Source organism: Opisthorchis viverrini (assembly GCF_000715545.1).
Source record: "Opisthorchis viverrini unplaced genomic scaffold opera_v5_110, whole genome shotgun sequence".
Classification (NCBI taxonomy): Eukaryota; Metazoa; Platyhelminthes; class Trematoda; order Opisthorchiida; family Opisthorchiidae; genus Opisthorchis; species Opisthorchis viverrini.
In genome coordinates, this window is record NW_008751760.1 from 1,372,781 (window position 1) to 1,395,788 (window position 23,008).

Here is a 23,008-nt window from a genome sequence, read left to right on the forward strand (position 1 = left end):
GGCACATTCGTCTGCGTAGGAACTTTGTAATCCAGAGATTCAGCTGAGTTCCGAGTTCCTCTACATTCAAGAGCGAACTGGCATTCACATCACTGTATAGGTCAAACTTCGTGCAATCTGGGTTCAAGCACATCATAAAGTCGACGGAAACTCGATGACTGCAGCTACTTGATGGGTTTAAAGAAGAAAGAAAGCGTTTGTGGGCTGTCGAAGGTTTTCATCAAACTTATAAGTAATGTATTAACTCTATCCAGTGTATCGCAATCTAAAATACGGTACCAACTCAAACATAAGGTGGCCTTTTGTGGCACACGCAGTTACTTAAGAAAATTCACCTGGGTTCCAGGTGAGTCAGACTGTTGCTGGTTTCATATGAGCATTGCATGTTCTACAAACCTTAAGTAGCCTAGATAACCTGAGTAGAAGCGAACAGTTTTAATGAAAGTTAGTCGTCACTGGCGCGAGGCGGATCCTGTGAAATGTGGGGAGAACGGTTGAACCAAATTATAAAGAGTAGATGCTGTGGTATAATCATTTCCAACAGCGGTCCTATTACACCAGTGTCCGAAAGTCTAGGCAGCCAGAGAATAACAAAATGAAAGGATGATAGGCATCACCAAAAGCCTACAAGAACCTCCGAAGTATCCAACCGTACAAGGGTGAACCACACCAGTTGAATAAAGACTAACAACACTAATTCCAGTGGCTATAGTTTGCCAATACAAACTATAAAGCAATGATATGACACCTACCTGTCTCTGCAAAGATGCATCCAGGAAATGACAATCCGTTACTCGAACTCACCTTGAAAAAGGGATGTAGTACATTTTGCCCTTCCCCGTATGTCACACCAGCAACCACGACGTAGGTTAACAATTTGAATTTGTTCTAAAACGTGAGTCTGAATGTTGAGATTGTAAAACTCACTGTTTTCCCCAAATGAATGGTGGTTTTTTCAGCCTGAATATGTTCACGAAAGTTGAGATGAGCAATACGCCTTGCATAATCTTCATCTGTGAATGGAAGATCTGGGTCTTTCTGTTGTTTAAATGCACCGTTGGATGATCACCAAGGTATATATGTGCTCACTTCATCCAGTGGGGCACTTCTAGCCCAGGTGAGGACGGTGGATAACAGAACGAATATTTTTTGCTGCTGATACTGGTCCATGTTTTCATGCAACTTCTCGAGCATCCACATTGCTTCGTCAATTAAATTTTCGTCATCTTTGATGTTGTACACAATATAATCACACGTAATCACACGATCATACAGGTCTTTTCGACGTTCGTTCTGTTCAGAAACAAACAAAAAGTGAGAAAATTATTGGTAGGCAAGTGTACAGAACATAGCTTGTGGACAGAATATTCAGGCCATATTTCTTCCCTTGGTGTGCTTAATCGAACAATCGGCATCGGTTTCAGGTTGTTTGCTGGCTTGATGTCGACAACGTAGTATGCACTATGAAATTGGTCACAGGGTGCTCTAGACAGCCCCTTATGGCCATCGACCACAGTTGCATATTTGACCTATCAAAAGCCCCTCTGGGTCAAAGTTTGGTGCTCGGCTGGACGAGTTGTTAAGCTGGCATGAAAAGACGATAACTAACTTACTGGTCACGGTGCAACCATGTGTATTAAAATCGGCGATAAACCTCTATCCAAACTCATAACCTCACTGAACTCCCAGGATGCCCCTAGAGCTTCCTAAAGTCCGGGCCTTGTTCACAAATCAGATGAAAATTACCTTCAGTAATTTCACTGTTAAAATTAGATAATAAACAGCACTGCCCAAGCAGCACCTCAACCATGGAAAAGGTCTTGGCGATTCCCAATTGTTTACACGGTAAATACAGTGCTACTTTTTATAAGATGCATCCGTTTAGGGGACCCTCTTAAGGAAATGACTTTTTAAATGATACCGCATTGCAGTGTAATTCCTTCAAGTCTGTGGAATCATTAACCTATCGGAGTGGAAGTCTTCTACCTCTAAACACCTGCGCAGCACACTGCATAGCAATTAACGTACGGATGGCCCAACCTATACTACCTAAACATGGCCTTACACTGCTTACTGGATATATCAAAATGGGTTGGGTTTCACTCACTAACGATTTCAGTTTGTGGAAGAAAGTAGCTTATTTACTGTCGGCCCTGCTTCTTTTATGGCTATTCGCACATGCACCGAACCACATTTTACTGTTCGGTTCAGGGCCTGTCCAGATGGGCTGGAAACTATTATCCAAAGCGGATCGTTCTGTGAGGTCTACACAAGACCACCTTGGTGGTTCATTTGTTTAACGTCCCTTACGTACTGTTTGGCCGATTTTCAAAAGAATTTGCAGTTAGTACACCAGTATGAAATTGATCTAATGCATGGCTTACTGGAAAGCCTAACAGTACACATAATCTATGCAACGTTGACCAATTCAAACAAACGAACTTACAGTTAGACTGACGGCTCTACAAATTTTCACCAAAAACCACATCCAATTCTCCGCAATTTCAAAATCCACTTCATTTTTAATGCAAAAGACCATACTCGGATAAGACCATGAAGATGCATTTTGTCGACTAATTCTGATCTCCTTTTGGAAGCACCTAACTTGGTTGTATCGTGATATAATACATCCTTACACAAGGTTACTTTGAGTAGAAGCTATAAAAGGGATGCACCTCTTAAGTCGTTGAAAAATTAAAAACGCCTTTCTACATAAATTGGAGGCGACTGTGTCAAGAAAGCATTATTCCTGAAAACAATCCCAGGATGCTTAAAACCTACTGAGACCCTCAGACCACATCAAAGTTGCCTCAGGGCCAGTAAAGCAGTCAGTCGATCCAGCAACCGGCCAAACATTGTTCAGGCATGTCGAAGAAGCAAGGTCGACAATAATGGGTGTACATCCAACGCAGATGAGACAGTCTGGATCATGGTCGAAAGTGCCCTTTATATACTATGGACCCCTTGCCAACTCTGAACTGGCCCGTTTGCAATAAAGCTGTTGGTGAGGCACTGGGGCAAAGAAAGAAGTTATTTGAAACATACCACATCCTGAATCAAAGCCACCTTAAAGAGGTAATTGAAGATGCTATTTTTACGCATCGCATTAAATTCTGAGAGATCCGAAACTAATAAACAGGTGATGAAGAACCTTATCGTGATCTATTCACAAAAATAGCCCCCGTTTGCGGAGCGTCGCATTCAAAACTTTCAAGAAACAGAGCTGGAGATAGTCTGTATTGTAAGCACAATGTATCAACTGTATTGTATAATGAATATTTCACCATTTCAGGCCGTTTCATTGTTTACTAAGGCTGCACCCACATACGCCATATTGGCTAAGTTACCACGTGGCTCACACAGGTGACCTGGCAACGAAGTACGAAGACATTATCGGGTAACCCGAGTCGGGTTAGCAACTGCCGTCTCCCTGGATAGAGACCCCGGAACTCGACTCACCAATGGTTAGTGAAATTGGTAGAAATGGCACAATCGCGCAGTCAATGGTGTTCGTGCATGCTTCACGACTGAATGGAACTTCGCTGATTAGTTTAAACAACTGTTTCATAGTGGATACCACGTATTTCACCAATGGTTAATGACATTGGCAGAAATGGCCCAATCGCGCAGTCAATGGCGCTCGTGCATCAAAGCTATCGCTCTCAATACGTAGCTACCCAGTTCCCGAACTAACCAGATGTGTCATCGCCTCCAATGCTTGGCTGCGTATCCTATACTCTCGTTTTACGGTGATGAGAACTGTAGCAGCTGGAACAAGTGTGCTTTTGGTACATAGTTTATAGCTGATAAATTGAATTGAATTGATAATAATGCAAAAGTCACAGACAACCTCCCTAAAACAGGATGGTGGTAACTTCGAGAGGAGTTGGGGATATGTTTATTCACAGGTCTCTTTCAGGTGGGGGGTACGAAACAAGCACAAAATTTGAGAAGTTCACCTTAAGTACTTGTTTATATTAAATCGACCTTGGCATTATTGAGTTAAATTACGTGTTCAGATATTCTTATTAATGATGCTTGTTTAAGAAGCAGACGCCTTTGAAAGCAAACTAATTCTCATTGGTTGAAGCCTTGATGTTGAAGAAGTGGAGCTAACAGAAACTCCTGCAACCTGAGGCTCAAACAAATTGGACAAACAAGACAGCCTTTTGGCTGCGACAGAATAATTTTTGTTCTTTTCTGGGCTGAAGCAATCTAAATAAAGTAACATTTTCAGAAAAAGTCGCTAACATTTAGCATGTTATATATATATATATATATATATATCTGACATAGATCTGTCGTTGTTCACGATAGTTTCAGCGCAGGGAACCGTCGTAGACTGCCTTGGATGCACATCAGCATTCTTAGTTTATGCTATCGCGTGGGAAGTTTTGGTTTAACTCAGTAGAATAACCGATAATTTACGCAAAGGAATGAAAACACAATGGGTGCAAGTGCCATGTGATTTAAAATTCGTCAGTACTTTATATCTGTGATTCGCGATGTGATAGGTTGAAGAATTTGCTGTCCCACCTGATTAGGTTGAAGAATTTGCTGCCCCTACCTGATTAGCTTTAAAAACAAAACGGTCATTGGACGTCGAATGGTCCTGAGAAATCTTTTGAATAAAACACTTCGTCGAAACAATGACCTGCAATATTTTGCATATCGTGCAGACTGACATATAAATTGATTGTTGAGCGGTAAATTCATTTAAAAGTCATTACAAAATAAGGATCCAGATAGAATCTAGCTTAGCCTCAGAGTTATATCAGTCTAAGTTACAAGTGAGTGTAAAGGCTAACCAGCTGATCCTTAACCTTTTATTAAGAGTGGACATCGACACTCAATACAGACTTTAATGCTTACAATCAAGCTTATCTTGTTGAAAACCCTAAATCATGAAGAATGATGTCAAAAGGAAAAAATGATTGAAATTGATGGTTGCTACGTTATTCCATCAAAAAAGACTATTTGATTAAAATCAGTCCTACTGAAGAAGGCAGAGGAGCATTCTCACTCATCCGCGGTTTTGATTTATTTTTCTTTACGCCTTCTCGAACAACTCACGGGATTTCACTCCCGTAAAAGGTTTTAGGTAGTTCTGTGGTATGTGGTCGCTGAAGGCGTTCTAGTGCCTCGGTTGTTTAACTTACATGAGCCATGCTAACTTACTGCTTGCCTTTCACCTGATTGCACGTGGTTAACGTGAATAAAATTCAGTTGACTGTAAGAAAACAACGGCAGGACAATACTCGCAACTTTTTCAGCGCATTGCACTTGAAAATTCTATGATCCGAAAATGCTGAGTGGTGAAAACCTAGGCTTTACCAGATTATTTACGGGGGAGTTATCACAATGCATTAGGTAATATCTGTTCTAATAAGTACAATTGGGACAGTCAACAAAATGCATATAAATAACCAAAATGTTTATTAGACTAGCTTCCATTTGCCTCCGTCGGTAAACTCCTAACGGACTAGAACACTACAATCAATAAGGTGTCACATAAAATGAATGTAACGATACGGAAAGTGAATGACTGAAAAAAGTCAATGACTGAAATATATTATGATACAGCTTGAAACGCGCGAAACATCATGGCCAGAAATAGCTTAGACTATCTAAAGCTTGCCTGAGAGAGCAGTGACTTATCTTTAGCCTATTTTCAGTGGGTGTTAGCACCTCGTGTTAACTACTAGCTCCATATTTTGTAGAAACGGCTGTTTTTTGAATCCATAAAATGCTTCGTTTGTGTATAAAATGCAAGCTTTGTTTTGGTATGTTGTGACAGGCAAACTTTCCACTAAGTTTTTTGAGGTTTATCCGTCTATAAGATGAGACTATGTAATCAACCACACTATCTAGCAAAAGGACTTTGGATGTACTTTAGCGAACTTACGTCCTTCATTAGATTAACCGTTAAATCTAATTTAAAAGTTTTTGGTGTGCACTAAAGTAGGGTTATTTTAAGGAGAAGGATTTTTGGCGTTCGTATAGTTTCCATTGAGCTATTGTAAGATCAGCCACTTCAACAGCAACTACCTTGATAATGTTAGGGTTTGGTAGCAAAAACATAATAATTACCAGCTAACAAAACAGACAAAAAGTAGAAATACTTCACACCTGTCTTATGAGAAGTCGTCACCCGAGGGAGCAGTCAGCACGCGGCCACCTGATGTAAATCCCGGAACTGATGGGCGATTAGCGCTATATGCTAAGTGCGAGTTAATTACACTGTTAGTCTGTCGCTGGCAACCGAAGGATTTTATCTGCAAATAACATTCGAAAGGTTGCGAGGCTCGTAAGGCGCGCACTGGTAATGAAGCCGGAGTTTGGTGCTTTTTGCCTTGAAGTGACTTCAGTTACAGGACAAACGCTCAGCTGATAACAGAAGACTTCACGCATTTTGTGAAATTTTGCAGAAAACAGGGCAGAATTAACGGAGTGGTATTTCCTGATTTTCCACTACGAGTTGATCGCATCTTAACCATAAACGGCGAATCTAAACTACAGATTTTAAAAGACGCTTGTCGTATGCCCTGAAATACCGATAAAAGCGTTTGTTTTAAGAGAATATGTTTTTTATTGACATTCAAATGGTACATGTAGAATCTGGGAAGCCTACGGAACTTTTTCACTGAAACAGTTGGATTTCCTCTCTCATTGGATACGTAAGCATTTTAACTTCGGAATATGGACCGAAAAATCCATGAAGGGCCCCGGCATTTGTTGTTTAATAATGTTGACGTAAGCAGGGATCTAAGGCAAAAACCAAAGTATCATTTTCTTTAGGATCCTGCAGCCAGCGCACGTAATCTTGCGCTTATTTAAGCACAGTTAGTAAGCACGTTATCATCTTCTGCCAGTAGGCGTTTACAAATGCCTCACACCAACAACACCCAACCTGAATTTAGAGGGATGATGCTAATTCAAATTATTTAGGTAACGGTCGATAGTTCATTATCTGATATCGTTTGGGTCGCAGATAGGAATAGTGTTTTATTACTCCAGGTATTAGCATTCGCGCTATCAACAAGTGAAAGGCAGCGGTGGTTAAATACTGTATAGCTGTGTAAATTTATTTGGAATAAAAACAACAAGAGTACGCTCAAATCGAGAAAGATCTCAGTCCCAGCCCGTCACAAACACCTAAACTGCCTTCATGTCCAAACACACCCAAAAAGCCAAAAATATATGTCTTACAAACCAAAACAACACAATATAAATGTCATAATATCTGAATAAAAATCTGAAACTAGCAGATTTTAAAAACCCGTGTTAATGAATGGACATGAAGACTAGACATTGTGATAAGCCCATTCATCACATTATTTATAGGCAACATTTGAGCATGGAACTATAAATGCAAACACCCTATATCTTTTAGCTGGGAGCCGAGCCAAGGTTGATGTGTTAAAGAAATTTTTATTAAGGTTAGTTCAACACAAGTTTTGTAAACTATATTTGACTCATCATCATACTTAAAGACAGCAACAACAGTGCTCACAATATTACCGCATCGCTATAAATCCACATTTCTTGATTATAAGCAGGCTGGTGTTTTTCGTGTGCACCAGGACCCAAAACGCGCGGCAGTTTGGCTTCTCACCAAAGCCTTTGGCTTAAGCGCCTGATCGCAAGGTAGCGGAAGTGTACCAACGCACTACTACTACTACTGCTACAGCTATTGTCAATAGTATTGCTTATCATTTAAGAGCATGATCAGAAACAGAAAAAGTAGATCCCATCAATAAAAGTGAACAGGAGAATGTTATATAAGACAAGGAAATCATCCACTTGAAGACGTGCTACCAAAGCTTCTCAGTCATACAAGATGGTTTTAAATGTTTAATATGAAAACGGAGTTGTAAAGACTGGCAACTGAAGAACAGAAAACAACGATGAATGCGCCCCAAGGCCTACCGAGTGTCAGCACCGTAAAGACTCGCACATTAGGTAAAAGGTGCACGTTTAACGGGGTCAGATGTAAAAATCGACGTGACAACAAACACTCAAAGCCATGCACCACGCGTACAACTTTCGTAAGTACGTATTAAGCCAAACATATAAGCAAAAGTGACCACTGACTGTGACCTAAGGAACTTCAAGTTCAACAGCAGCCCTGGCGGATTGAAGAAAGCACATTACTCGGAAAATAAGCATCCGTTGATGAACCAAGAAATCACCATTGCAAATGACGGCAGGCGGGACCGAAATGTTGGCGAGATAACAACCATCAGCACCAAAATTCTGCTTCTTTTTATTGTACACAATCAGGTTTTGCTCACCTTAACATATGTAAAGGAAGAAAGTCGCGGTACCTGTTTAAACATCCTGAACAATGTGTTTCTCAGACTCCTGTTTAATAATCAGCGTGGCTTGAGAAGCTCTGTTATTTTCAAATTAAAACCATTTAGTGCAGACCACTTGATCATGCAGGTATGTAAACCGCCACATCTCAATAAAGTTCAATCCCTTTGTGGTAATTTTTCACATCCGCACGTCATACTTAGCGAAATCCATTCGAATTAACATTATCAATAATTGGGTACACTGTAACCACTGGGATCTCAAAGCACTACTACGCGGAACGAATATCTCATTTGTGTTATCGAAAAAATATTTAAATTAGTCCAGTATTTGTGAATGTACAAACTGTAGGCGGTTAAACAGACTAAGAGCCCTGGAACATTGTCATTCTCAGTTTAACCCAAAATTTATAAAATCTAAGTGAAGATCACTGAACATTCGGGGAAGGCACAACCAACACAGTACTCTCTGCGTGGGTTTTCAGCTCTCGTGAGTCCTTCGTGTGGCATGACAGCCAGGCAAAACAATTGGTTACAGCTGAAACTTTTTGAACCATTTTGTCAAGCTGTGAGTTATGTTGTTTGAATGCATACAGCTTAACACTAGCCGTAGTGAGCGCATACGGGCTGCTTGGAATCATTGGTGATAAGACTTGTTTGCTGACAAAATCATACATAGCGCATTAAACCTTAGGACATTTTGCAGCAATATGAGACAATTTCTGTCGGCCAAACAGGAAATACCGTCATAACCAGATGAGTAGAAAAGGCAATGCACTGTTAAAAATATGGTTTAAAACTGATTTTCAACTAAACCCTTAATGATATATCCGCTGTTTGTGTTAGGACTGTACTTTGGCGTATATTTAACCTCTCACCCCCATCTTAAAAATCTAAAAATAAGTTTAACTAGTTCACTAAAATGTGAAACATTTGGTTTGGTATGAAGTAAAGCCCCCTTAACTTTCCCCATTACCTAAAAACACTGAGACAGCAGTTCACAAATGCAGGCTTCCTGACAATGCACAACATGCTATACCAGGTTCAGATTGCTGGATGCAAGGATATTTTTAAAAGTCCCCGGTTTATACAACTCCATTCACTTGTTTCTGGCGCTGAAAAATTAGAGTGTTTCCCCACAGTTTACTTTCTAAAATATTAATAGATAAGTGAAAGACCCAGTGCACACATAGAAATGCCGGATTGATGCCGTGGACGCGGTGCCATTGTATACCTAAGGATGCTGAACCTTCTCATAAAATAAACTTATGTGACTCACGGGTACCAGTTTCATAGGAATCGTTTCACAAAACAGCTTTTACACTGCTGCTTGCATTACGTTTGCCTTTGGGAGGGTTATAGTTAGTTATTTTTGTAAAATGGCTGCTTTGCAATAAATTGCAGTAAACCCAAAGCACACACACACGTCAGATGTACGTATACTTTTGTTAGGTTCCTGTTCATTGATACTGACACTGCATATCGCCCATATCTATAGTCGGCAGATCTCAGCTCCATGGTACTCTGTTTTTTTTTAAATTAAAACATTCCGATTTGGTCTCTGACTTAGACATTCAGAATACACAAGCCCCAGCATTTGAGAAAAGTTGAACCCAAAGGCCTTTGTCGGACAAAAACTGATCCCATCTAAAGTAACTTTCGAAGATTATTATCCCATTTAAAAATTTTCGCACTGCCCAAATTGACGCTTTCCATTATTTTATTTAACGCACTGATTTTACATCTTCTGTAAACTCAGGCTTACAAACTCCTGCTGCCGAACCTGGATACCATTCTTACCCAAATTGCTATCGATATAACTGATCCACGTATTTGGCGCTGATTGTCTAGTATCTACAAATTGCCTGGATTCACCAAAAATCACAAAATATAATTGTGCTTCGATAAGGTTTCGCTGAACAACTTTCTGAGATCAAACCAATTTTTCGGCCCATATAAGCTTTACACTGCTTGTCTTCTCCTAAGTTAAAAACTTATGGTATTTGCTGTTAAATTCCCCTTTAATGTGCAATGACATCACGCTATCTATATTTATATTTGGTGTTTATTGGTACACAAAAGAAATAGAGATCCTGCCTAATTCGAATATCGTCAAAGCCCGTTTTCTGGCATTGATAGTGTTGCTACAAATGACACTGGGTGAAAATCAGGTTAAAATCTTCTCTAACCTACTGATCAAGGTGAGAAGTCACTTAATTTGTGTCAAATAAACCGAGATGTTTACCTTAAATATTTCTTTCACGAAACCGGGTTTTTCAGCTGAAGGAGAACTGAGAGTTCCACATACTTCATAGCGTTCGCCTCCATTAATTGCTTCCTTCATGACAGTTTCTTCTTCCAAAGTTTCATTGTCTTCGTCTTTCTCTGCACTTGATACCAGGGATTGTGAGAAATGCTTCAACAGAATCAGGCTTATTACTATACAAAGAACTAACATTTGCAATATGCTGACAATCATATTGGTCTAAATTTGCTAGGAAAATACGATTTCGGATGTTTTTTTGCATAAGTTTATTATTTCAAATATTTTCCTACTATATCTATCGCATTAGAGAGCTACTGATGGAGTAAAACAAAAAGGAAGTTAAACAGATTTGGATGTGAAAAGAAGTAAGAGGCCAAAAGGGAATAGACTCCAACCAATCGTTGTCAATTCTGTGCGCAAAATTGTGCTGAATAGTCGAAAACAAAAGAAGAGTTTCTCACCCATGGTGCTGGCAGGTACCATGTGTCTAGATCAGAAAACTGACGCACACACTGCTGATCCTCACGAGTCATATGCAAATTTGTTCAGAGACACTTCATGTAGATGAAAGGGCTTCTCCATACAGAAGCTCAAACAAAGGCGCAATGGTCCCATTAGATTATCTGAACTTCAGGGACCCACGGATTAATAAACAGGAACGAGGTTGTTGCCCAAGTTTCTTGGATCAGTTTTGTGGTGTTTTGCAAATCAGTGTTACATTTTCCCCATTTTCTACTCTCTTCATATAAACTTGAATTGCAATTTGTAAACACTTTACACGTATCATGACATTTTGTTTTATTGTACCAATAATTACATTAAAATCGAAAATGGTGAAATACACAATTTCTCGGTGCGACTTCCCTGCTTTTTGCTGAGCCAGTGGAATTGCATCCGAATGAACTGATTGCTGTTTGCTGAAGTCGTGGGATTGGATTGTTGTGTTTGTGTGTGAACTGTTGAACGTCACAATAGCTCCTTGTGACAATTTTCAGCTGTGACAAATTCCTACCGTGGAATTTACTTCTAAAACTCGAACTATCAGTGGAGAATATCCTTCATACTCTGGGTATATTCTTCGCCGCCGAATACGATTACTGCACAACATTTCGTGTAGTGGGATTATTGGACCCTTAGTTTAGTGAGTCTGTTCCACTCACTCGTCCATTTCCTATTGCCATTTATTGTTTCTAATCTGATATTTTGATTGTATATTTTATTGAACACGCATACTTGGGTCCCTGTCCGCTAGAGTTTCTTCTTGTCGTTCAGCGGCTATCGTCCACCTGGAAGTCAAAAGTGAAATGTGTGTAACACTGCTCTTTATGTTCTCAGCGCGGGGCAGTATGCTCGCCAGAGCAAGGCTTCGCATAAATAAATGTCCAGTAGTGCTTTGAGCTGTGTTCTAGGGGGAACGTGGACAACCTTCGGAGGAAGGCCATTCCACGCAGCTACTACCCGAAGTGAGAAGAAAATTAATCCGATAAATTTGTGCGCTCTGAGCTTGAAAATCTTTCAACTATGTTCCTGCCGTTTGTTTGCTGGGTCAACGGTGAAAGACCTGTTGGCCATGCTTTGTTCAAACAGAGCACAAGTAAGAATTAGTTCCCATCGGGGGTGACGATATTTCAGCGGAAGGAGACCAAGCATCGCGAGACGCGTTTCTTGGATTTGAGGCCGACAGCCATTCTCAGACCGGCTGGCTGGATACGCTCATTGATGGTGACGTCCTTCGTGCGTCCTGAGTAGGCCACTTGATTGGCGTATTCCAGGAGCGGTCTAATGTAGGCCCCACAGAGCATTTGGAAATCCATGAGAGAGATACGGGAGAAGGTGCGCTGGATCATCCGTAAAATAGCGAATGCCTTTTGGGCCGAATTCTCATGGTGCAGTGAGAAGGACAAGTTTAAGGATACCCAGATACTCAAATCCTTTTGGCGTCTATCCTCATGATGTTTTCTCGTCCTATCTCACCATGCGTGACAGGCATTCGCTGAGTCTCGTCCAAATGGTATATGGACGTGCTTTTCGTCATTCAGAGGAACGTACCAGTCCAACGACCGCTGCTTTGCAGCGTCTACATCCATTTAGATGGCACTGGCATTGGAACTCCAGGATTATAAATCGCCCGCAAAAAGTAGACATGGACTTCCGAGAAAATCTGGAAGGTTGCTGACGTGCATAAGAAGGAGCCTAACGAACTCCAATGGAGACTGGCGCTTGGGTTCAGCTGTCCATAAAAACGAGCATGTCTGTCACGCAAGAAGGGTGTGGGCGAAATCCATGTTGAGCTGAAGATATCAGGTCGCTTGGAGTAGGGTGATCTAGGATAGCTCGCTGCAGAATGCGTTCTATCACCTTGCACGGCACGCTAGTGAGGCTTATAGGCCTTAGCTGCCAGGCGATATTCGTGCAGCGGTTTTGTAGATTGGCGTCACAGTCGCTTCCTTCCAAGCGGAGGAAAGGCGGCACTCGTCAAGCGACTGACGAAACACCGGGTACAAATGATTTGCCACTGTAGACGACACTTCTTTCAAGATCGTCCGATGAATTTCACTGGGCCCAAAAGCGCAGAATGGATTGATCTGGTGTAGGAGTTGAAGGCTGTCCTCCAGCGTGAAGGCCAAGTCGGCTAGGGGCTGTTTGTAGTTACGCTTTGACAAGAGTGGATATGACGAGGACTCTGTAACTGAGTATAGACCTGCATTGTGTTCTTTATAAAACTCAGATAACACTGTTGTGTTACTCTTGGGTTCTCCGTTTCTGTCCCTCAAGAAGAACCCGGATTGCTTGTTTCTGGCCATCTATTTGTCGCATGTATTTGAACAATACGTTTTGTTTTTTCGGGTGAGGTCTAGGATGGTGGCTTGTTTTCGTATGTTCCATTGGCGGATTTCTGATTTACAGCGGTTCCGCATTCTACGAAATGCCAGCTCATTTTCCGTATCCCCTAAAGCCGACTTTTTGAAAAAAGTTGGGACCTCTTTTCCAGAAGACGCCAAATCCATTTTGACACCCTGTGGCTCACACGACAGCGTGCTGTTTCTTTTGGGACGAACATCACGTCATCCTCATGAACTGTCTGGACAATGTTCCTATATAATCCTTTTCACTGAAGCCGGTCGTAGCTTAATTTGTTTAAGAAAGATGCGCATTCCTGAGAAGTCCGCACAGCAGAAGCCTCGAAACCACCTTTAAGGTTCGGGATTTCTGGCTCAATAACAGATGAAATCAAAAGTTAGCACACAGTGATCGCTGTGTCCTAGTGGAGCGTTAATTGTTATCTGATCAACGAAGTGTCTTTCGTTAGTGATGACCGGGTCCAGGAGGGATGGTAGTTAGCCTGCGCAACGACACGTTGAGTACAAGCACTGTTGAACGACTTCAGTCAGCGCCGCTGAGAAAATTCCGTTTGATTGGACGCGCTGGAGCTCCATCCAAGAGGCTTTTGGAGCGTTAAAGTCGCATACAAGCAGGAGATGAGTAAAGTGCTAGTTGAAGGAGAGCTGCTCAAGGGTTCGTATAAGAAATTTGTCATCTTCTGGAGGACTCAAAAGGTAATGGTTGACCACACCGAGTAGGAGAGAATCGGGCCTGTGCAGCGGGATTTAGACCCACAGTGCATCGGGAAAAGGTGCGGAAGCCGTGTCAGAAAGGAAACTCGGGATCAATAGGGCCTAATGTATGTACAGAGCAACCGCACTAGCCTCCCGGTTTGAGTCAACTCAAAAAATGGAGAAACCGTCTGTCGAGATCTCCACGTAAGAGACATCTGGTGTGCACCAGGTCTATGTGAGTGTGATTATAGACGGCGGTTCAAGGCAAGCTGACTGTTTGACTTGGTGTGAATTACTTTTGGCCTAAAAGTCCGCACTGCATTCGCGGCCCAATAGCGGCGCAATGCTCTCAGCTGCAAAATTTTACAATAAAGTGGAACATTTTGCTCCAAAATATTGCATATTGTTGTGTATGTGAGAACTGAAAACTGAAAATGAAAACTAACTGAAAACCATTCTTAACTAAGGTCAAACATTGCAGTCCACGAAATTTCATTTCCGACTGAAGCAATCATACATTTGTTGGAAAAGTCTGGTGGGATAATTTGTCAGCATCTCCGAGAACCCGGGATGTCTAAATATGGCGCAAAAATTTGGACCGTTACTGTTAATTAAGTGACGTAATTATTTGTGTCCTTATTCCTCAGGCTAGTTCACCACTCTTCCGTGACTGCTCAAGTTTCAAGACTGAAACGTTCTGTTTTATACAAAGCTGACTCTGCCTCAACCATTTCTATAGACGACTTGTTTACATTTATTTCTGGACTTCTTGTTGAAATTTTGTCCCACTTTGAACTGAACAACAATTTTCCCGCTTAATTTGTCCGATAGCACACTGCCCTTCATGTGCCATGCTGTGTTGCTAACTGCCCAAAGTTCAATCTAGCCGTAAGCCTTTCTTTAATTCTCCTCACGATTTACTGTTAATTTCCCACGGAACCACGGTTTACCTATCTGTACTATCTGCCCAAGTCCAATTCAATATATTGTTCACTGCACAATTGCGACTACTGAACAAACGCAGGTGAAGTTCGTAGAATTCGGTTTCGCCGCAATTATTACTGATCGTCCGTTGGTGAATTAGACTACACGTTACCTGTCAGATAGGACACCTGGATCGTGCGTTTGGGCTAAGTAACCTATTCCTTGCTTTGAGATCACGGCCTTAGCACAGGATCGCACAAATTTCGCTAGAAATACCGTGCGATGTTCAATATCCGGCTACATTAAGACGCGTTATGTCTGTGTCTCGACTGTCTTCTCCGTCTCAAGCATCCACCACTCGCGGACTGCCCACGCAAGAATTGATGAGAGAACTGGACCTGGCCCGTAATAAGAGTGAAAAGTTAGAACTGGAGGCAGATGCTGCTAAAAGAATCGAGGAATATCAAGACAGTGTTCAACAGGAGATGGCGAAATTAGATTAAATCGCTCAGTCAATAAATTCTGGGGGTTGGAAACTTGTCCTTGTCCAGCAACAAATGAACAATGTGATGCCGTACGAATATATGTAAATTCCATACTAAACCCAAAGGACTTGCCGATACCTATTGAGCAAGATACTGTTATCAGCCCTCCAAAAAAACACTTACGTGATGCTAACACGGGGCAAGACGATCGGCTTCTGGAAACCGCTCAGTTGGTGCAAACATGTATGGTACTTTCCGCGCGACAGCTGCCAAAATTTAATGGAAACTCAGCCGACTACCAAAATTTAATGCGCAGTTTCATGTCCACCATTGCCCGACGCACTCGTGATCCGGCAGACCGATTCTCATACCTGGTACATTACTGTGAATGTGAGGCAGCCCAGGCCATTAGACGGTGTGGCGTTTTGGAACATGAGTTAGGCTACGCATAAGCACTACGTATACTTGAACGTAGGTTTGGTGATCCCCATATCATTGCAACTACCTCGATAGAGCAACTGACGGAAGGGCCGACCCTAAGGGTGGACGACCATAAGGCTTTGATCACTTTGGCTGATGACATGATGATTTGTTCTGCTACGTTGAATCAACTGGAATATCCAAATGGTCTTAATTCTTGCCGGACCATTGGGACTGTTGTAGGTAGATTACCTAGTTCCATGCAGAATAAATGGTTTGCCCTGGCGTCTAAATCATTCAATTCCAAGCGTGATCCAACATTCGACGAACTGGCAAAGTTCATACGTGACAATGCCGATGCAGCAGCATCTCAACAGGTGTACGCCGTTGGAGGGAAGTTTATGCGTCCCCAGCCAAACACAGTGAGGCCCCAACCAACACACAAATCTCCACTATATAAAGCAGCTATCTTGCCGACGCAGATAGGCAACGACAGATCAGGTCAGGTTAGGTTACCAGTGAAGTGTGCACAGTGCAGATTATCTCACTACCTGGATCAGCGCCCAGAGTTTATTGAAATGCCAGTTGTAAGCAGAATTGCCTGCGTAGACCGACTCCGAGCATGTTATTTGTGTTTAAAACGGTACCATCAAGAAGAGGTGTGTCGATCAGATATGCCTGTGGGTTCCAGTTGTGTAGGTAAACATCATCCACTTTTGAACCGACCGAGCTCTTCCAAGACAGAAAACGAACCAGAACCACCTAAGACTGCATCAGAAGGTCTACATCATAGCATAGCAGACGTCTCAAAATCAAATATATTGCTTGCAGTAGTACCAGCCTGGATTCGAGGACCCGAGGGAGACGTCGTTGTCAATGCCTTTTTGGACAACGGTGCTAGTACGACCCTGATCCATAGTTCACTTCTGCCGAAACTGGGATTGAGAGGTACACCTGCGTCATTAATTAATAAAACTATCACTGGAGAGTGTCTCACAAGATCTGCATCAGTTTCGTTCTCCATAGCATCGCTCGATTCTGAGGAAGTGATGCCAGATCATCGCGCTCGGGTTATCGACTCCATGCCCTGCATACGATCACTCGCGCCACGTCTCGAACAGTCCCAGAAGTGGAAGCATTTGAAGGAAATACCGTTTCCAGAATTGGAACCGGTAGACATAGATCTTTTTATCAGTTGTGACATCCCAAAGGCACATTGGGTTCTAGAGCAGAGGTTCGGGGGCCCCCAAGACCATTATGATGTAAGAGGACCATTGGGATGGGCAGTTTTGGGGCCTTTATACTCAAACCCCAATAACAACCAGAGCGAAGCAATTTTCCATGTTATCCGTCAATCGGGAGACTTAAATTTGCAGCTCGGGCGTATGTCCAACTTCGAATTCCTCGAAGCTGCCTGTACCAAGCGAGCAATGTCACTGAATAATCGAGTGACCTAAGACTGAATGCTTACGTCTTCGAAAATAGTGGACGGACACTACCAAATACCCTTACCCTGGAAGGGTGGATCCCCGTGTCTACCAGACAACAAGGGCTTGGTACTCGGAAGAATTTTTGGCCTAAAGGGTCCTCTTGAACGTGATCCTATCATTAAGAAACTCCACTGCGTAAAGATCGAAGAGTATGTGATTAAAGGCTATGCAGAAATCGTCTCTGACAGTGAGAAAATTAAGCTGGCCCAAGTGCATGGTACCTACCACACCATGGCGTGTTCAAAGCAGGAGACAAAAACGAAGCTCGCGTTGTTTTTGACTGTGCTGAAAACCCTTAAATACCTCCCTGAATATGCAGCTGCGTACTGGTCCAGATCTGGTGAATAGTTTATGTGGCTTCCTTCCAAGGTTTCGGGAACACTCTTAAGTGTTGGCCACAGATATCGAGGCGATGTTTCATTAAGTTAAAGTCCCACAAGCCGATCGGGATGCGCTACGTTTTCTCTGGTGGACCAACGGTGAGCTTCCCAACCGACCAATTTCTTACCGCATGACTGTTCATTCGTTTGGGGCAACTGCATCCCCCAGTTGCGCTAGCCTAGATCTCAGGCAGACTATCAAAACATTCATGACCCCTACGGAGAGGAAGCGGTAAGCTTAGCCAATAGATCCTTCTACGTCGATGATTGCCTGACCAGTTCACCCACGAAAGAAGCGGTAAAGACTATGGCCAAGCAACTCAAGGAGGCCCTAGCATCTGGTGGATTTAATCTTACAGGCTTCTTCAGTAACGTGGAAGAAGCATTGTCTGACCTACCCGAAGCGATATTCAATACTACAACGCTTCATATAGATCGTCAACCAGACTACATAAAGAGAACGTTAGGCGCGTCATGGGAAATACGACCGATTGTTTCTGTTTCAAGTTTGAAAGCTGGAATAGTATCCCCACTCGTCGTGCTTTACTGTTTTACGTAGCTTCATTGTTTAATCCTCTGGGGATGGTTGCACCAGTATTACTGCCAGCAAAGTGTCTGATTCAGGATCTCTGTCGAAGGAAGGCTGCATGGGACGATGTTATGCCTGAGAATGAAACGTTGAAATGGAAGAACTAGTTGCTGAACCTACAAAATGTAGAAAGCATTCACATAACACGGTGTATCCGACCCAAATCATTTGCTTCAGATTGTAAGACTGAGTTGCACGCATTTCCTGATGCTTCAGAGATCTACATCCGACTGATCGATCCGCCGAGAATACCCCACTCCACATTATTGATAGGAAAGTCCAGAGTTGCCCACATCAAGTACACAAGCATATCGCGATTGGAGCTCACTGCTGCTTTAATATCTGCCGAGCTAACTGCTTGTGTGGGAGAAATGTCTATTGATGTAGATTCCTCTTTTCTGTGGACAGATTCTATGATTGCGTTACAAATGATACGTAACCGAACTGCACACTATGAGACCTTCGTGGCTAACCGACTAGCGTACATTCTTGATTATTCGGAACCTGAAGATTGGGTGTACGTCGAAAGCAAATGCAACCCCGCAGATATCTTGCCGCGGTCTACTATCAGACACATCCAAAGTGTCCTTGTGGTTATCTGGCCCTGAATTTTTGGGAAAAGATTGCAACGGGTGGCCCTCTCAACCGGTTAGCTATCCTATTCCTGTTGCGCATGTAAAGTCAAAGGAAACTGAGGTGGTACATACGACCTCCACTTATGTATACTGGATTGATCGTTTTGAGCACGTGTCCACTTGGAGTCTGCTAAAGAGGCTGTTGGCGAGGCTGCGCCGTTTCTGCTTATGGATTAGACGCAGAAAATCTGTGCCGCCCGGAGATGAGTTATGCGATAGATTGACCAGAAAGGATTTGGTGGAGTGGGAATGTCTTATTCTTAGGTCGGTTCAAACAGCTTGTTTCACAAGCGAAATAAAACTACTGAAATCCACAGTATCTTCTAACGCTTGGAGGGCCCCGCGATTACCGGGTCAACTACGAGGACTCTCCCCAATTATCCACCAAGGTATTTTACGTGCTGGAGGACGCCTTAGATGCGCTCCAGTGCCTTTCGATATGAGACATCCCGTGATTCTCCAAGTCATCATTTCGTAACCGGGCCCCTCGTTCAGCATACCCATATACTGAATGGCCATGTTGGAACTTTGCATGTCCTTAATGCGCTACTAGGAAAATATTGAGTTGTCAAAGGTCAAGCAGTCGTTCAAAGTGTTCCACATTCTTGTTTTAACTGCAAACGCTGTCATTCGCAACAAAAAGTGCAAATTGTGGCTCCAATTCCTGAGGATAGAATGTTGACACATGAAGCACCTTTCGCAGCAACTGATATTGATTATTTCGGAACTTTGTTGGTTGAGCGAGGTCGTGGGGTTGAAAAACGTTACGGATGTATTTTTACTTGCTTGACAATACGTGCTGTGCATATTGAGGTGGCTTGATCTCTCGAAACGGACCCAATTTTGTGGGCCTTTTTCAGGTTTGCTGCTCGGAGAGGATATCCAATTCGTATTTACAGTGATAATGGCACTAATTCCCGTGGTGCTGATGCTGAGCTCAGACAGAACCTACAACGGATGAACCAGGAGAGAGCGACAAAGATCTTCTACAACGAGGATGTGATTGGATTTTTACTCCACCACAGGGGAGGCATCTGGGAAAGAATGATATGATTTATCCGGAGGATACTGAGATCGTTACGTGGTGATCAACTGGTAACCGATGAAGTTCTTATGACTGTGCTAGCCGAAGTGAAAAAATTCATTATTGGTCGACCTCTGACGAAGTTATCTGATAACCCTCTCGGCCTTGAGGCACTTACTCCTAATCACCTCCTGTTACTCCAGGGTAACCCTTCAATCGAAAGCTCACCTGGATCAAACATGAAGCTAACTCGACGATGGCGCCAGGCAAAACAGTTAGCCGATACTTTCTGAGTCCAGTGGATAAAGGAATACTTACTTACACTTCATCAAAGACACAAGTGGGTGGGATCTGGCCACAATCTTAAGGTGGGGGCTTGGCTCTCTTCGTCGATACCTCCGCATCTAGGGGTTCCTGGCCAGAGAGAGTTGTACAAAAGGTTACGCCAGGAAAAGATGGACAAGTTCGTGACGTCATAGTTTGAACGGCGACGGGACTCTCGAAGAGAGATGTTCGATATTTATGTCTTCTCGAGCAAACCATTGAGGATCAAAGTCCACCCTTGACCCCTTGGGAATGTTAATTACGTGACGTAATTATTTGTGTCCTTATTCCTCAGGCTAGTTCACCACTCTTCCGTGACTGCTCAAGTTTCAAGACTGAAACGTTCTGTTTTATACAAAGCTGACTCTGCCTCAACCATTTCTATAGACGACTTGTTTACATTTATTTCTGGACTTCTTGTTGAAATTTTGTCCCACTTTGAACTGAACAACAATTATCCCGCTTAATTTGTCCGATAGCACACTGCCCTTCATGTGCCATGCTGTGTTGCTAACTGCCCAAAGTTCAATCTAGCCGTAAGCCTTTCTTTAATTCTCCTCACGATTTACTGTTAATTTCCCACGGAACCACGGTTTACCTATCTGTACTATCTGCCCAAGTCCAATTCAATATATTGTTCACTGCACAATTGCGACTACTGAACAAACGCAGGTGAAGTTCGTAGAATTCGGTTTCGCCGCAATTATTACTGACCGTCCGTTGGTGAATTAGACTACACGTTACCTGTCAGATAGGACACATGGATCGTGCGTTTGGGCTAAGTAACCTATTCCTTGCTTTGAGATCACGGCGTAGCGCAGGATCTCATAAGTACTCTAAACACAATTAACCGATTGCTCTAGTCAGTCAGTGGCGCATCGCAGCCTTCGAAATTTCAACGCCATTGTGCGAATACTGCCCACCTACTAGAAGCCCACGCAGACTAATTTCGTCGAATCTATAGGGTTTTTGAGGTTGTGACTCTGACAGAGATTTAGTCTAATACATTTGTACCTGAAGTTGACGTGTTTCACGCGGCATATTGTGAGCCAAATATTTAAGGCCACGGACCACCACTGAAGTGCATTTTCTTACCGGCTTTGGCGACAGAAAACAGATAAGCGCACTTTGGCATATTTTGGCGTTCTTCGGTGTTCTTTCAGAACAAAAAATATCTGAAGAATATCTGATGCTAATTTCACCTCGGAAGATCGGTTTTTGGCGTTTGTTAGCTTTAACCTCCTCGGATTTGACGAATGTGAATATAATAGCCGAATATATTTTGTTCGGCGAACCTGTTCACAACGCGTGTTCTGGTGGATACCACTTTTCCTTATGCGTAACATTGTTAGACAGCAGCATGAACTGTGCAGTGATGACGCAAGGGCCATCCTGGTGGATGATCACCTTCCCAAATATGCATACCTAGCCTGTAGATAATAATAATGATGATAATAATAATGTTTATTTCCCAACTTCTGGGTGGCACACCTTCGGGCATGGTCATGCGTTTACAGTCAGAATGGGGCATGTGACTGGGGGATAGCGTCACGAGATAGCTGTAGGTATAATTCCTATCATGAATATGACACCCTATAGGTGGTGGCCGCCATAAATCTGTCGCCATAATAAAGGTAACCGTTGTAACTCATCTCGAATACTTATTGTAACCGCTGGGCCCACATCTATGTGGAACGCTGAGTATGAGGCTTCGACTATGCCCATTAGCCCAGCCACCTGCCGAGGCTACTCATAGTAACTGCCGGACCCGTGCACATGTTCGTGGCTGGCTATAATATCCCAACAACATGTAATAGATTAATCCAACGACCAAAAGCAGTCCTTCATACCCACACGTCCTCCACCCGCCAACTCCCCTTGCCTGAAAAATCAAGGTTCTATTTATTGATGGCATCGGCACAAACATAATATGTGGTCAGTCTGCTTCTCAGTATTTTCCTCGGCAGGGTTTCAGAAAAAATTTATAGTCAATTGCGACTCGTACACATCTTCCGTGATATCACTTAAAACAAATAATTGGGCAAAGTTGCAGTGGCTATCTCACCAATTGCTTAACAAAACACTTTGTCCACAACTCCTGGTAGGTGCTGGCACTGAACCTGAAGGCTTACATTCATAAAAGCAAACTGACTAGTTGCGAAGTAGTCCGATAGGCAATAACGAGGAAGCCGTGATTTTATCGAGGATTCGATAGCAGGATTCAGCAACTATATGCATTATTGGGAGCGGCGAGGTTAAATCTGAAGAAAGGTGTTTACATGTCAGTCGTAAGACCAAGCGGTGTAGACTTGAGCCATAAAACCCAAGAGTCACACGCGTCCTCAAACGTGCATAAATGGATGCAGCTGTAGCGAAGATCTGGTGAGCGTGTGCTTGGTGTCGAATCCGCTCGTTTAGAATAGTGGATCCCAACTTCACTCAATTTCTGCTCTCTCCTGACCCTTCCCTTACTCTTCACTTGTCTGAAACTACGAAAAAACCCACTCTTCCTTGTGAGTAACAGTGCTTGATTGTATGCCACTCACCTGTTGAGAATAAAAACCATTATGATAACGTAACAATTTCCGTACAAATTGCA

The 23,008-nt window shown here is 42.7% G+C and overlaps 2 protein-coding genes across 2 annotated transcripts in view; one reads left to right on the forward strand and one right to left on the reverse strand.

Annotated features, from left to right (window-relative positions):
• Window positions 1-10,843, reverse strand: part of T265_05508 (hypothetical protein) — a gene marked incomplete at both ends in the record, with an annotated part of 35,905 nt that extends 25,062 nt beyond the window's left edge. Inside the window, 5 exons of the mRNA XM_009170530.1 lie at window positions 805-888; window positions 928-1,038; window positions 1,090-1,293; window positions 10,561-10,731; window positions 10,772-10,843. Of these exons, the coding sequence (XP_009168794.1) occupies window positions 805-888; window positions 928-1,038; window positions 1,090-1,293; window positions 10,561-10,731; window positions 10,772-10,843 (642 nt within the window). The remainder of the gene's footprint in view (window positions 1-804; window positions 889-927; window positions 1,039-1,089; window positions 1,294-10,560; window positions 10,732-10,771) is intronic.
• Window positions 1-13,779, forward strand: part of T265_05509 (hypothetical protein) — a gene marked incomplete at both ends in the record, with an annotated part of 49,506 nt that extends 35,727 nt beyond the window's left edge. Inside the window, 2 exons of the mRNA XM_009170531.1 lie at window positions 8,284-8,445; window positions 13,489-13,779. Coding sequence (XP_009168795.1) covers window positions 8,284-8,445; window positions 13,489-13,779 — 453 coding nt within the window. The remainder of the gene's footprint in view (window positions 1-8,283; window positions 8,446-13,488) is intronic.
• Window positions 13,780-23,008: the final 9,229 nt, after the last annotated feature.